This window comes from Physeter macrocephalus, chromosome 19, assembly GCF_002837175.3.
Source record: "Physeter macrocephalus isolate SW-GA chromosome 19, ASM283717v5, whole genome shotgun sequence".
Classification (NCBI taxonomy): domain Eukaryota; kingdom Metazoa; phylum Chordata; class Mammalia; order Artiodactyla; family Physeteridae; genus Physeter; species Physeter macrocephalus.
Genome location: NC_041232.1, coordinates 36,087,631 through 36,103,564, shown reverse-complemented (window position 1 = coordinate 36,103,564; position 15,934 = coordinate 36,087,631). Strand labels below are relative to the sequence as shown.

The following is a 15,934-nucleotide window of genomic DNA, read 5'->3' as shown; positions in this document are numbered from 1 at the left end:
GGGGCTACTCTTCGTTGCAGTGCGCGGGCTTCTCATTGCGGTGGCTTCTCTTGTTGCGGAGCACAGGCTCTAGGCGCGCAGGCTTCAGTAGTTGTGGCACGTGGGCTCAGTAGTTGTGGCTTGCGGGCTCTAGAGCACAGACAGGCTCAGTAGTTGTAGCACATGGGCTTAGCTGCTCCACGGCATGTGGGATCTTCTGTGTCCCCTGCATTGGCAGGCGGATTCTTAACCATTGCACCACCAGGGAAGTCCCCAATCCTTTATTAACCTCCTAAGATACTTCTTGAGAACTTGTAACGCAAGTGGTCCAAAACCATCATCAATCTAGCCTAAAAAAAGAAAATCTGATTTCTAAAAAAAGCAATTTAAACCAAAAAGGGCTCAAAGCTTACATCTATGTTTAAATCCTTTTTGGAATCAAGCCTGATTTCAAAACAGAAGTAACATGCTTATTAAATATATGGAGTAAGAAGAGCAATTAGGTATGGAACACAACCAGAAGCAGCAGCCCTCATGAGGTGGGTACTGTTCTAAGAGCTTTATACGTATTGACTCACCTAATACGTAAAATCCTGAAAGCTATGTAATCTTATTAGCCCCATTTCAAACCCAGGTCCAAAACCCATTCTCTTATGTACAACAGAATAGCCAATAACAACACTAGAAAACTGGTGAAGAGTAGTGATAATATCTGACTATTTCCTAACACAGAGACTGCCCTTAAACTTGTTTTCTCTTTTGACCTCTCCACAGCATCTGACTCCAACTTCTTGAAAATATTCCCTTGATTTCTGGATGACAGCCTAATCTTTCTGCCTGTTCCTTCCCTTTTTCCACTCACTGGCTCCTTTCCCTTCTTCAGATTCCTAAGTCTGTTCATTCTCCCAAACTTTATTCCTTGTTTTTTACTCTACTTTCTTGGAAATTTAATCCACTTGACAACCATCGTCTTACTTCCAAAGACTTCAAAATATACTACTCCAGTCCTGTTTACCCCTCTCCTCGCCCCAAAACACACACCAATTTTAACTTCATTAGACATTTTCCCCTGGAATTTTCCACCATCATCTCAAACTCTTTGAGGCTGCATTCGTTTTTTTTTTCCTCCTTAACTGTTCTTTAAGGAAAATCTCAAACACACAAAAATAGACAATTGTATATTGAATCCTCATGTACCCATCACCATTCTCCCCTCCTGTATTATTGTCATGTAAACTCTTTTTTTAAAAATATAACTTCAATACTATTATCAACTTATCCCAAATTATCAATAACTCTATAATAAAATAAACTACTAGTCACTATTCAAATTTCCGATTGCCTCACAAATGACAATCTTTTTTAGTTTGTTTAAATCAAGTTCCTAACAAAACCTACACATTTTTTCTTTGCAAATTACTTGCTGAAGAAACAGGGTTATTCGTCCTATAAAGATTCATCCAATCTTAATTTTACTAATTGGTGCGGTTTAATAGATTCATCTGTCTTTGTATTTGGTGAGAAACCCTTCGAATTGGCTGCTAGATCTTTTTAACATCACCTAGAAATCTTTGATAGCTTCCTTGCCATCTGGTATAGGCTCATCTTGTTCACTTCCTGCCAAAGAACTAGAATTAGCCATTTCTCCAAAGAGCCCTGATTCTTCACAGAGGGAAAGGCTATTTCGAGACCATAATCTAGGCACTAAGGTTGGTTATTGTTACTGGAATGGTCACTGTTTCCACACCTTTTCATGGACAGAGCTAGGAAATGGGGGGGGGCAGTGTGTTTTAAAACAAAGATAAAATAAATCGTGAGTTCAAACACTCTCCCAATTCAAATTCCAGACTACAGGGTCTTTACTAAACCTCTTCTATACTACATCTACGTCTCCTTTTTGCCACTCTGATACATCTGGTCCTCAGGGTCATTGGGAATAACAGAATTAGAATTATCATATAACTGCTCATTTGATTTTTTGTCATATTACACACACAACAGTCTCAGAGAAACAATATCAACACTATCACAAACAATAAATTTATGAAAACTGTTAAATTTTTTTTCATGCAGTTCTGAAGGGCATAGACATCCTATAAGGATATAAGGACAAATTACTGTGTTTGGAAATCACTTGGAATTTCCTCTCTGTATGATTATGCCAACAGGAAACACACTTAGGTTCATTTGTTTCATTTTATTCTCCACTTTTGGGAGTTTCCTTTTTGAACTTAATTTTGTTTTCTAATTGTATAAAATACATGTGATTTCAAATCAAATCTATAAAACAAGACATATTCAAAGATGCTTCCCTTCTACCTTTGTCCCCCATATCATATTACCTTTCTATACATGAAAACTTTTTTTAAACTTTATGGTTAATCCTTCCATTGTTTGCTTTTTTAAATATAAAGTTTATATTAAACTTTATATAGTCCCAATTAATAACTAAAATGCAATCAAACAGCTCATTAAACTTACCATATCCTCTCTGCATTCCCAGCCCATTTTCTGACAGTCATACTTTATGTTGTTAGAGCATATAACCATTATAAACTCTACCCCTTCCTTTATAACTATCATTTAATCTTAGTTCAATACATAAATATTTATTTAATGATCACTACCAGTTCTTCAGCTGACATTTCTTCAGTCATTTTGGTTGTCTAAAACTAATTCTCTAATAGATTACTCAGAAAAGGCTCACGGGGACTCGATTCTCTGGATTCTTACATTTCACAGCAGTCTACAGCCTTTACAGTACTTGAAAGTCGGTTTGGTTATATATAAAATCCTTAGCTTACATTTTCTTTCCTTGAGCACCTTAAATAAATGTTATTTCACTATTTTCTGGCATAAAACATTGAGATCACATTTTTTTTCTTAACAACAATCTGATTTTCTTTCCTTTATAAGTAACGTGGTCTTTTTTTCTAAATACCCAAATAATTTTTTCTTTTCTTGAAGATTCTATTATTTTACCAGAATATGGCTCTGTGTTTGGTGTTCTGGGTTAGTTTTCCCAGGTATGCAATGTGCCCTTTTAATATTTAATTTCAAATCTTTCAATTTCAGGTAAACTTTCGTGGAATTACAAATTTTAGCATTTGTTATATTCCATTACTTTGGTTTCTGTTTTTTCCTTTTTGCAAGGATTCCCTAATACACATATATTAGCTATTCTATATTTGTCACTTTCTCTCAAATACATTTTATCTTTTTGATTTTAAAAATTTTCCTCCTTTTTACCTCTGTTTCTCTTAAGGCATTATCTGTTGTATTTATTTGCTCTATGTTGCTTCTAGCTTATTGCATTTCTGAAATGAATTTTTAAAAGTTCTTTCCTAAGTTCTACCTCATTTCTAATTATGATTTACTTCATCCTTTCATGTCTTTTATCATCTTCTTAATTTTTTAGCTCATTTTGAATTATTAGATTTTAGTTTTCTGAGCATATCTTTCTGATGTACTTTCATCTGCCTGTGGAGAAGTTATTCTATTCCTTATTCTCCTTTTTCAATAACAACAGTGCATAGGGATTCAACCATGATCCCTTCCAACATTTGCCTGGATTTACTCTTTCCTTTGTGCCTATTGTCTCTACCCTACTCAATCTGGTTCTATTCCCAGCATTTCCTCCTCAATGGAGGGCTCTGCCCTGGAAGGGAGATTTGGCAGTTGGTTTGGAGAGTTTATAGGCTACTCCAGTCCCTTCAGATTTTAGCATGGACCTATTGCTCTCACCCCAAACTGGAGTCTACAAGAGCCCTCCCAGGTTGGCTGTTGTTATCACATTAATCTACCACACTAACCAATGAATACTCATTAGCTATTCTGGAGTTTCCCCCTTCTCAGGTCCACCTGATGCTCCATTAATTCTCTCTGCTGTCACACAGATGCAGACCCTGTAGCTGTCAATGGTTTATCTTTACTCATTCACATTTTAAGATTCTAAAGACTATTCTATCACCTGGCTTTGTTACAGATGTTTGTAGCTTTTTTGGTTATGCTAACTAGTTGTTGACTGTTTTTATCATGAGGGTTTGAGAAGATTCAAATCTACATCATCACCACTGGAATCCCAGTACTGCCCTCTAGAAATTACCTAGAGGTTTTGCTTATATAGCAGTTTAATATGGGAGACAGGCTTTGAAGTAATATAGATTTGGGTTCAAATTCCAGTTCATTATCTTAGTTCTGATTTCCTCATATTTAAAATAAGGATGTCATACCACCACCTACTTATAATATTCCTAAGACAAATAAAGTCTGTATGTTTATGTATACATGTGTAAACATATATATAGCATGTGCTGCATATATATGTACGTATACATCATTCAGCACAGTGCTCAGTATAACTGGGCACTCAACAGATGGAAGATGCTATAAGGTGTCACTGATAAGGAGAAAAAACAAAAACATCTTGACTATAAAATAATTTTAAATAGTATATATAGCTCCTATAAAACACGTCAAAAAAATGACATTTTAAATAACACCCCACTACAGTGAAGCCTGAAGTATATTAATACATTTTTTTAACCAACTTTAATACCAAAAGCAAACAAAACAAAGAGGGATTATATAGAACTCAACTTTTTGGAGAAAAATAATGATTTTAAAATATAGTCCTGAAATACAACTATCATTTACTCAATACCTAACTAAAGCAATAAAAAATGTCAGCATCATGTGCAAACTATGAAATGTCTTTGAATGAAAGCATCACAACAAGAGAGATTTTTTTTTTTTTCTGTTGTGTTCACTATTACATCCCTGAAGGCTAACAGGCACACTGCTTCTGCTAAAACATCTGCTGAAGGACTAAGGCAGGAAGGAGGGATGGACTGATGGAGGGACAGGACACCATGAAGGATAGGAAAGGGGGACTGGACAGGATAGGAGAGGGCAGAGGGCAAATGGGGCAGGAGCTGGGGCTGGACAGGAAGAGAAAAAGGTGTTGACCAGGACAGGGGACTGGACAACACACCAGGGTGGGTTGGATGTCATATGAAGGGGGTGGGACGGAGGTACATGGGACAGGAAGGAGGTGCTTAAATGGGATGGGACTTGGGAAGACAGGATTTGGAACAGGATGAGACAGAAGCAGGGAGTGGGCAAAGTGGAGGGCTGAAGAGGAGGATATAGCAAGGTGGAAAGGAATGGGATACAGGGCAAGGCAGTAAGGGCAGCTGGCAGGATGGAACAGGTAGTACAGAAGGAAAGAGACAGGAGGACAGAAGCAAGGAAAAGATGGAGAAAGAGAAAGATGAATGAAAAGAGGGCAGAACAAACAAATTATTTTGTTACTGCTGAACATTTGACAAAAAAATGTATTGAATGACTAAATAAAAAATTAAACTGTAGCTCTTTGGAAGCAAAGCTATCTCAGAAGGCACACATTCTGAGCTGCTCTTGCAGTTTTAAGTTTTAGAGAGGCATGCCCCCAAGTGAGGAGAGCAGCGGTGGTCCAGCACTGCTGGTGACTGGATGAGCACGTCGCTCTCATGGTGGGGTGAAGTATCAGGAAGCCTCTTCGCCTCACCCCAACATTACATTCTCCACTAAAAGCTCTATCGAAAAATATTAACTATGGCTATTTTTTGGACCTTCCCAGGCTAATCTAACTGAAATAAATTAGAAAATAAAAGGCATACATATGTTAAGCTGCCAATGAAGATTACAATTCTCAAAGGATTATGCTAATTTAGTTTCTAAAATCAAAGTTTTAAAAACTTTTAAAAACTACATAAACATGGTATATTTCCTAGTCCCAAATTATTTCATATGTACTTACTGGGAGCATAGCTTCAGCCCATTCTCCATGTCCTCTCTGTAGAAGTTTAATTCTTTCCAGGTCATAACACACTTGTACAAGATCACCCACTTGGAACTGTGAGGGGCCTCCTTCTGCGCCCTGAGCAGCATCCCCACTTCGGACAATGTTCGCTTTAGTGAGAACAGCAGGATTGAAGGTCCACCTAAAAATCAAAGCCAAAATTCAACATGGGTAAGTTTACTTAATTTTAGCACAAATTCTTAGTTAACCATTACAGGGAAAAGAGCTTTATAACACATCAACAGTGTAAAGCAATCCTTTACAACTACATCCTGAATGATTTGTATTTCTTTTTATGATTTTATTATACAGATTTGGGAAAAGAGTTATCCATAATCTCACCACCCTAATATGATAAACTTCTGTCTAGCACTTCTGTCTAGATTTATTCGCACTTGCATGTCTTATAAAATTATTTTAAAAAGTAGCACACACTCAAAAAAACAATACACACTCATTAAAAATTAAAACATTTCATAAACATGTAAAGTAAAAGTTCCATTTCACACAAACACACCTGGATCACCATTCCCCACCCCACTAGACACCACAGTTAATACTCCATTGCGTAGCCCTGCAGATCTTCTATTAATATGCAGAGTGATGGTTATAAGAGAGTTGTTTTGTTTTCCATAAATGGGATCATAATATACATATATATATTACTCTGTGACTTCTTTTTTCTCAGAGAATGCATCTTGGAACATTTATTTTTCAATGTGACAGATATAGATCTATTTATTTTGATTTAATGGATACAGAGTATTCCATAGCATCGATATACACAAATGTACTTAGTGATTCTCCTATTGACTATCATTTAAAGTAATTCCACATTTTCACTATTATTACGAACAACACTATAAAGAACATCACTGTATGTACATCTTTGTGCACATGGGGGTCAGTATTTCATTAGAGATTCTTAAAGGAACCACCTAATCAAAGTATGTATTTGTTTACAATTCTGATAGAGCCAAACTGCTCTACAAAGAGTATACTATTTTCCCATACCACTGCAATCTCATGGATAAAAATATCATCTAGTTTTAAATTGCCATGTACAGGTATCTTACATCCTTGTAATCACTGTATCAAAACAAATTTGGACTCGGATTTCTTCTTTCCTATACATAAGCATTTTTCTATGCTGCTACCATCTGCATAACCACCATTTTATTGACTACTTAATATCCCATCAAAAAGTTGTACCACTGTGTATAACACATTTCTCCTAGTCCCATATGGTACTCCAAGGGAAAAAAGGTTCCCTAGTCAAATAAACTTTTACAATATGGCATATTATACCCTCCTTTCCTTATTATAATGGTCCTTAGCATATAAAAGGCTCTGAGAGGTCACAACACACAAAACCCTGCTTACTAAATTCCTAAAACCATGTAAACTTTCTAAAACAACCACAAAGAGAAAGAAGTGCCTCTGATCAGTTAAGAATAAAACTCAAACACAAAAAGTTTTCTTTTCAGTCTTATCAGTCATGGTGCCCTTTATTTACCTCACTCCCAAAGTTCCAGAATCTACTAGACCTGTGTAGTGCCCGAACGGTAGTATTTACTCAAGGTGTTCCTTCTGCCTACGGCGCTCCCTTGCCCAGGTGAAAACCAAATCTTTCAACCTTACTTAATGTAATATGCTCGCTTAAGTTTTCTCGGATTTGTCCAGCTGAAATGACCACTCTCCTTTTGTACCTTCAGAATAGCCTGAATACTCACCTATCAAAACTACTTAAAACATTTTAATACAGCTATTTCTGACTTTGTCTATCCAAATTAATAGAGAAACTCCTTCAAAGCAGAGGACCATGTTTGTCTTTGTAATTCTAACGCTAATCACAGGGCCTAATACAGGATAAGTATTTAATAAATTGGTGTTGAATAAAGGATAAAAAAAGATTATTTTCTGGAAGTCGAATGTCATGTTACTAATAACACTACTGCCCAAGAAAGAATTTTGACCGAGGAAGAATTCTTCAAGTAATAATCCTAATCCGTGTTAACCTAACATTTCCAGATAACAAGATACTATTTAAGACAAAATATGCTAGTACATGCTACTCTGAACTTAAATTGTGTTAAGATTTTTTCCTTCTTTTTTGTTAAGAGCTTTACTGAGATGCAGCTCACATATCATACAATTCACTCATTTAAAGCGTGTAATTCGGTGGTTTTAGTATATTCAGTTGTATGAACCAACCACCACTACCTAATTTCATTTTCATTACCACAAAAAGATACCCCCATAACGATTAGCAGTCACTCTGAATTCACCCCTCTCTCCCCAGCCCCTAACAACCAGTAATATACTTTCTGTTTCTATGGATTTCCTTACTATGGACATTTTGTATAAATAAAATCAGATAATATGTGACCTTTTGTGACTGGCTTCTTTCACTCAACATACTGTTTTCAAGATTTATCTATGTTGCAGCATATGTCAGTACTCCATCCCTTTTTATGGCCAAATATAATATTCCATTGGATGAATATATCACATTTTATCCATTCATCAATTGATAGACATTTGGGTTATTTCCACATTTTGGCTGTTATGAATAATACTTCTACAAACATACATGTACAGATTTTTGTGTGGGCACATGGTTTAATTCTCTTGGGTACGAACTTGGAAGTAGACATGCTGGGTCATACGGTAACTCTATACATACCATTTTGAGGAACTACTGAACTGTTTTCCAAAGCATCTAGACCACTTCCCGTACTTACCATCAATGTATGAAGGAGGTTTGGTTCTAATTTCTCTATACCCTTAGCAACACTTGTAATTATCCTACCTTTTTATTCTAGCCATTCTAGCATGTGAAGTGGTATCTCATCATGGTTTTGAATTGCATTTCCCTAATAACTAATAATGTCCTGCATCTCTTCAAGGGTGATATAAAATGAATTGTGCCCCTCCAAATTTCATGTTAAAGCTCTCTAGCTCTTAATGTAACTGTATTTGGAGACTGGGCCTTTAGGGACATAAGTAAGGTTAAATGATGTCATAAAGGTGGGGCGCCATGTGAGAAGGCAATCCTCTACAAGCCAGGAAGAGGTCTCACCAGAAACCAACCCTGATGGCACCTTGTTCTTGGACTTCCAGCCTCCAGAACTGTAAAAAATTAACTCCTGTTGTTTAAGCCACCCAGTCTGTGGTATTTTGTTAAGGCAGCCCTAGCAGACTAATGCAATGAGTTTATTGGCCATCTCTATATCTTCTGTGGAAAAATGTCTGTTCAAATCCTTTGCCCATTTTTCAATTAGGTTATTTATCTTTTATTGTTGATTTTTTTTGTGTGTGTGTGTGGTACACGGGCCTCTCACTGTTGTGGCCTCTCCCGTTGCGGAGCACAGGCTCCGGACACGCAGGCTCAGTGGCCATGGCTCACGGGCCCATGCCGCTCCGCGGCATGTGGGATCTTCCCGGACCAGGGCACGAACCCGTGTCCCCTGCATCAGTAGGCGGACTCTCAACCATTGCGCCACCAGGGAAGCCCTTATTGTTGAATTTTAAGAGTTTTTTATACTATATTCTAGATATGTCTCTAATCAGACATATGATTTGCAAATATCTTCTCCCATTCCATGGGCTGTCTCTTCACTTTCTTGATAGTTTCCTTTGAAACACAAAAGTTTTAATTTTGATGAAGTCTATTCACTCTTTCTTTGGTTGCTTCTACTTTGGAGGTCATATCTAAGAAACCCCTGTCTAATTCAAGGTCACGAAGATTTATGCCTATGTTTTAAGACTTTTATAGTTTTAGCCCTTGCATTTAGATCTGTGATCCATTTTGACTTCATATTTGTACATGGTGTGTAGCAGGGGTCCAATTTCATTCTTTTGCATGTCACTATCCAATTGACTCAGCATCGTTTGTTTTGTTTTTTAATTGTAGCTTTATTTTTCAGATTGTTGTATACTTGATATATAACATTAAATTAGTTAACATTAAATTAGATGTACACCATAATGACTGAATATCTGTAAATACTGTAGGCACCGTCTGTTGAAAAGACTGTTCTTTCCCCATTGAACTGTGCTGAACCACTGTCAAAAATCAACTGACTTTAAATGCAAGGGCTTATTTCTGGACTCAATTCTACTCCATCAATCTACATGTTTATTTTTAAGTCAGTAATAGACTGTCTTGATTACTGCAGCTTTGTGGTAAATTTTCAAATTGGGAAGTGTGAGTCCTCCAACTTTGTTCTTCATTTTTAAACTGTTTTGGCTATTCTGGGTTCCTTGAGTTTCCATATGAATTTTAGGTTCAGTTTGCCAATTTCTGTATAAAAAAAAAAAGGCAAGGATTTTGATAGGGATTGCACTGAATCTGTTGATTAGTTTGAGGAATACTGTAATATGTTAAATGTTGAATTATTTCCCCCAAAAAATATGCTGAAATGCTAATCCCCAATACCTCTGAATGTGAGCATATTTAGAAACAGGGTGTTTGCAGATGTAATCAAGTTAAAATGAGGTCATATCGGATTAGGATGGGCCCTAAATCCAATGACTGGTGTCCTTATAAGGTCACGTAAAATCATCTTTTGATCATTTTCTATGTAAAAGACTCCAGAATTTCCATGAGCTCAATTAACTTTCTTCTATGCCTCCTTAGGGTTCTTTCCTTATGGATGGCTAAGGTACAAATGTTGGCTTGACGAAAATAAAATAGCAGGCTGGAGGACTGTTGATGTGGCTCTCGGTATCAAATAATCTCCCTACAACTGTCTGAACTTGACTAATCAGAGACTGACTTGAATGAATTTGAAAATAAACTATGTACCCAGAAGAAAAAAAATAAGAATGTCATGTGACAACAGAGGGGCACAGAGACTCACAGGGGACAAGACCATGTGAAGACAGAGGCAGAGAAATGAGTGATACATCGACAAGCCAAGGAAAGCCAAGGATTACCAACAACCACCAGAAGCCAGGAGAGAGGCATAGAAGAGATTCTCCCTCAGATCTCGAGAAGAAAACAGTCTTGCCAACTTCTTCACTTTGGACTTCTAGCCTCCAGAATTTGAAAGAATAAATTTCTGTTGTAAAGCTGCTGTTTGTGGTAATTTGTTATGGCAACCCTAGGAAACTAACACCATCTAAACAACATTACATGAAATGTCTTTCCATTTAGGTCATCTTTAATTTCCTTCAACAATGTTATATAGTTTTTGGTATACAAATCTTATACTTATTGGGCTAAATTTATTCTTAAGTATTTTATTCTTTGTGATGCTATTGTAAGTGGAATTGTTTTTTTAATTTCATTTTCAGATTGTTCATTGTTAGTATACAGAAATACAACTGATTTTTCTATACTGATCTTGTATCCTGTGACTATGCTGAATTCATTTATTAGTTCTAATAGTTATTTTTGTGGATTCTTTAGATTTTTCTATACACAAGATCATGTCACCTGTGAACAGAGAGGGTTTAACTTCTTCCTTTCTCTTATTTCCTTTTCTTGCCTAATTGCCCTAGCTAGACCCTCTAGGACAATATGGAATAAAAGTGAGGAGAGCAGACATTCTTGTTTTGTTCCTGATCTTAAAGGAGAAAGCATTCAGTCTTTCCCACTGAGTATGCTGTTAGCTGTGGGTTTTTCATCAATGTCCTTTATCAAGCTGAAGAAGCTCCCTTCTGTTCCTAGTTTATTTAGTATTTTTATCATGAAGGATGTTGGATTTTGGCAAATGATTTTGTGTATCTCTTGATATTATCATGTATATCCTTAAGATTTAAACACAATTAGAGCTAATTCTATAATGTGGTTAGCAACTTAATGTTAATTTTTCTTATTTCATATATAATCCTTCCCCTAAAGAATCTCAGAGAGTTAGTTTCTTTATGTACATGTCAGTAATAAAGCTTTGACAACTATTCAATTTAACTACCGAATTTTTTCTTTAAAATACTGTAAACATATTAGTACACTGGATATATTTTGGCCCCTAGGGACAAATAAATAAAAGGCACAGGCCTAGTCTCCAAGAAACACGAAACCCAGAGACCAAATAAATAACCATTTTAGTAGATAATAGGAGACCTAAACAGATAAATAGCGTATACATGTACCAGGGAGGGGGGAAGGAGAGAGGAAGTAAGCATAAAAGTTCAATATTTATAGGAGGCAAAGGAGTTAATCCAGAGAAGGAGGGAGACAAGGAGGAAAGGGTATTCTGCATGGAAGGAGTGGTGTGTGCAAAGGTTACAAAAGTGAGGAAACACACGCAGTGCTGTGTGGCTGATAAGCATTAGTGTGTGCACAGGTGTCTGTGGCAAGGGAGAGCTGTGTTACCATGAGATGACGCTGGAGATATGGGCCAGAGAAGTTTTATTGTTATCCCGTTCATTCAGGGTAGACTGATGCAGTCCAATAGAACACAGAACTTTTTAGCTATACTTGGACCTAATACTGATACAATGTATTCTGCCCCCTAAAGGAAAAAAAAGTGCACAGAACATTGAATCATAAATATATTCATATAAATATACACATACACACACACTGTTCTTACTTGTTTCCCTCCACTTTACCAACATATTCTGGATTTTCATCTATTATTGAAGAGCTAGCTGTAAGAAGTCTTTATTATATCACATTATTTGCTTTCTTTAAGGCTCTTTCCTCTATATACTAACTTTATTTGCCATTACTGAAAATTAAAAAATATAACCAACCTATTGCCACTTGGATACTGTACTACAATGTCATGATCTTCATCAATGCCACAAACAGTTCCAGTTGTAGTTAAAGTCTCAAACATGCCATCAGTCCATCCTCCATGACCGTGCTGCAAAGACTGTACAATTTCTAGGTCAAGATCTATATTGACCAGGTCACCAATCTGCAATCCACCAGGATTCCTGTTGCCATTCTGCTCACCTATAATTGCACAGGGAGTTGACAAAGGAAAAGGAAAATCACAGCAACAACAGGCAACTGCACTGTTTTAAATAAGAAAAAGCCCAAGATATTTGAGTTTTAGTTACTATCTAATCTTGAAATGTTTTGAGAATATACTGTGAGTATCAAATTCTAGAATTAGAGAGCTTTAAAAAAAGAAAGAAAAGAAAACAGACTCAAAACCAGAAATAGTGTAATGATCTACAACAATGACCGAACAGGGGCAGAATCTACAGAAGACTAGGCAACCATCTATCAGAACACAAAGTTCTGGGCATTGACAATATTCACCTTTCTGCCTGGATGACTTGCTGAAGAGCCAACATAACTAACTAAAGTATACGAAAGAGAACCCTCGAATTTTTTTTCCTCTGAAGTGCTTACTGTTATTAGTTACCAAATAGTTCTTGTGATTTTTGCCTAAAGAGCATTTTCAAATATTTCAAAGCCCATTTCTGAGGTTATTTTCAAAACTACGTATGGGATAAAGGATTCATGATCATAAAACACTATGCTAAGTGATCTGAAATGGGTATGCTGATTCTACGCTTTCCTTGTAAAGCCCAGATACAAAACAAAGTTTCTGAAAGCAAGAGAAAGAGATGATCTCCTCAAAACCATAAGATCTTCTTCTACATTCTCCTTTTTAAAAAAATTAGGTATGCTGGAAGAGAACAGCGTTTTTGGGCAATAAGGCAAATCAAATGATTTGGAAAGAGGAACAGAGTGTTCACATGAGAAAGGAAAGCATTCAGAGACTAAAGGTTTAATCAGAAGAATGTGGTAAATGTTCATCTTGCCAAAAATGAAGAATCTATAAAATGAAACTAGTTTTGGTTTTCTTGTTCTTTTTTTATTTTAATGATACATGAAATTATATTTATCATATTATCTTAATCTTAGAGCTGTTCTTATATTTTCAAAGAAATTTTACAGAAATTCTAAGCAATTTATAAGCATTAAATTGTTAGGTCCTATTCTCAGTAGTATAAGAGATACAACATTGATCATATAACACAAAATTTTTCAACAATGTAAGTTTATGGTTAAAAGACAAAAGTTTCAAAAATAGTATGCCATATAAATGGTATACCAATTATCAAGTCATGACAATTCTTTCAGAGTCTAAATAAATTAAAAAGAACAAATGCTTTAAAACAAAATAAAACCAAAAGAGTATGTCTTTAAAAAGCTTTAATGGTAACTAATTTTTTTAAAGCCCAATTTAAACACTTTTCCGATTCCATGAACTCTGACCCATTATTTAGAAATTTTCTCTAGCCTGCTAACTCACCTAGCACAGGACAATGATCTCTGTAGAAAGAACCTCCTTTGGCATCCTGGACACACTTCAGGTCAGACTAAGAAAAAGAAAAGAAAGCAGAAAAATCACCCTTGAAAACTTCAACTACAGCTTAAAACCTAAAATACACAAAAATGTTCATTCAGAACATATCCTCAGCAGAAGTGAAGAGTAGCTCTTGGTTAACAGTCACACTAAACATTGCTTTCAAAAACTATAAACTTGACCTTCAGATAGGTCACACTTTAAGATTTCTTTTAAACGTCAACATTAAAATGCCTGGATCTTTACCATTATCATACTTTCAAAAACACATGCTGGAAAAAAAGAACTAAAACAAAAATCTCATATTTCAAAAGTACATAACATATTCCATTTTAAAGATATTTTTACCAAAAAAGAGCTCAACTCATTTGATCTTTCTAATCAATTTTATGAGATACACAAGGCAGGTATTGTATAAAGGAAATTAGCCAAAACTAAATAGTCAGAAAGTAGAAAAGGAAAGAACCAAATCCAGTCTTTTGATTCCTTGTCCAGTTAATTTCCTATTTATATCACTTTCAGTCCTTACTTTACCATAACTTGGTTAACTCAAGTTCCTTCCCACTTAGCTTTTATAAGAAAGTATTTAAGTATTTGAATGGGGAGGCTGTTGTGGTATAATGAAAAGTACAGAAAATGTGAACTTAGAAGAGCAACCTTGAGGGTGACTGAAAATTCAGAAATAGATTACCTAAAAGTGCCTAACAGTACCATATACATGTATAAAGTGATCAGTATATACATACTATATTAAGGAAAGGAGCTCCTTTATACAGACACATACACACACAAACACACCCCAACCCAACTCTCTTTTACAGCCTCCTTTGCCACTATAGCTCACGTTTAGCTCAATCCTAGCCAAAGAGACATGGGTCAAGCAGTTTTAATGTGATACTTTAACCCAGTAGTTCTACTTCTAGGAATCTATCTTAAGGAAATATACCCATAAATGTACAAAGACATATGCACAAGGATGCTTACTGAAACACTGCTTGCAACAATGAAAAAAACAATAAAAAAAAACCCAGATACCCATCAACAGAAATATTATATAAACAATGGCATAACCATATAATGGAATACTACTCAGCCATCAAAAAAGAACGGGATCAATCTATATGCATACTACTCAATAAGTACCTGAGCGCACACAGCATGTAAGGCTTCGTTTGAAACAAGTTAATAATCAGTTGGAATTCTACAAAAATTCCCAATTTAAAAACAGGGAGAGGCATGAAGATAATAATGAAGAACTAATGACCAATGCTATATACAATTATAAAAACGGGCGAGTAAACTACCTGTCTAGATTCACAATGCTTGCTTTTATGTATAAAAGGAATAGATTAAGGCAAAGGGACAGTGGGATATTTTTTCCCCTCCTAATGAGCATAAAACAGTTGGGAAAAAAATGAAATTTAAGAATTCTTTGAATGAAAAATGTATTCAAGGTGGAAAGGATATAAAAGGCATTAATATTTGGGCATTAATATAATATTTAATTACACTCTATAAATTAAATAGCTGAGGGTCAACATTTGAACAATGATCCATGACATGCAGAAATATAGGACAATCCATTGAATAAACTACCATTATGCTCCTTAAGCACTTAAGTAATTCAAAGTGCTTCTAGGTCAGTCATTTTCAATCATCAACACTACACTTTAAAAATACAGAGGAAAGGGCTTCCCTGGGGGCACAGTGGTTGAGAGTCCGCCTGCCGATGCAGAGGACACGGGCTCGTGCCCCGGTCCGGGAAGATCCCACATGCTGCGGAGCGGCTGGGCCCGTGAGCCATGGCCGCTGAGCCTGTGCGTCCGGAGCC

At 36.0% G+C, this 15,934-nt stretch overlaps 1 protein-coding gene and 1 long non-coding RNA gene across 7 annotated transcripts in view; one reads left to right on the top strand and one right to left on the bottom strand.

Moving 5' to 3' along the window:
• MIB1 (MIB E3 ubiquitin protein ligase 1) overlaps positions 1-15,934 on the bottom strand; it is a 121,440-nt gene that overhangs the window by 76,890 nt on the left and 28,616 nt on the right. The window contains exons 5-7 of the mRNA XM_024120568.3: positions 14,050-14,116; positions 12,530-12,734; positions 5,780-5,963 (exon numbers count right to left, since the gene is read on the bottom strand). Coding sequence (XP_023976336.1) covers positions 5,780-5,963; positions 12,530-12,734; positions 14,050-14,116 — 456 coding nt within the window. The remainder of the gene's footprint in view (positions 1-5,779; positions 5,964-12,529; positions 12,735-14,049; positions 14,117-15,934) is intronic.
• Positions 1-15,934, top strand: part of LOC114484338 (uncharacterized) — a 60,141-nt gene that overhangs the window by 32,568 nt on the left and 11,639 nt on the right. For 3 of the 6 annotated variants that reach the window (XR_003677088.2, XR_003677085.2, XR_003677084.2), the window contains exon 4: positions 10,464-11,683. This is a non-coding gene — a long non-coding RNA (uncharacterized lncRNA). Of the gene's footprint in view, positions 1-5,839; positions 5,993-10,463; positions 11,684-15,934 lie in introns of those variants that run through there. The other 3 variants (XR_003677087.2, XR_003677086.2, XR_003677089.2) reach the window with 2 other exon arrangements.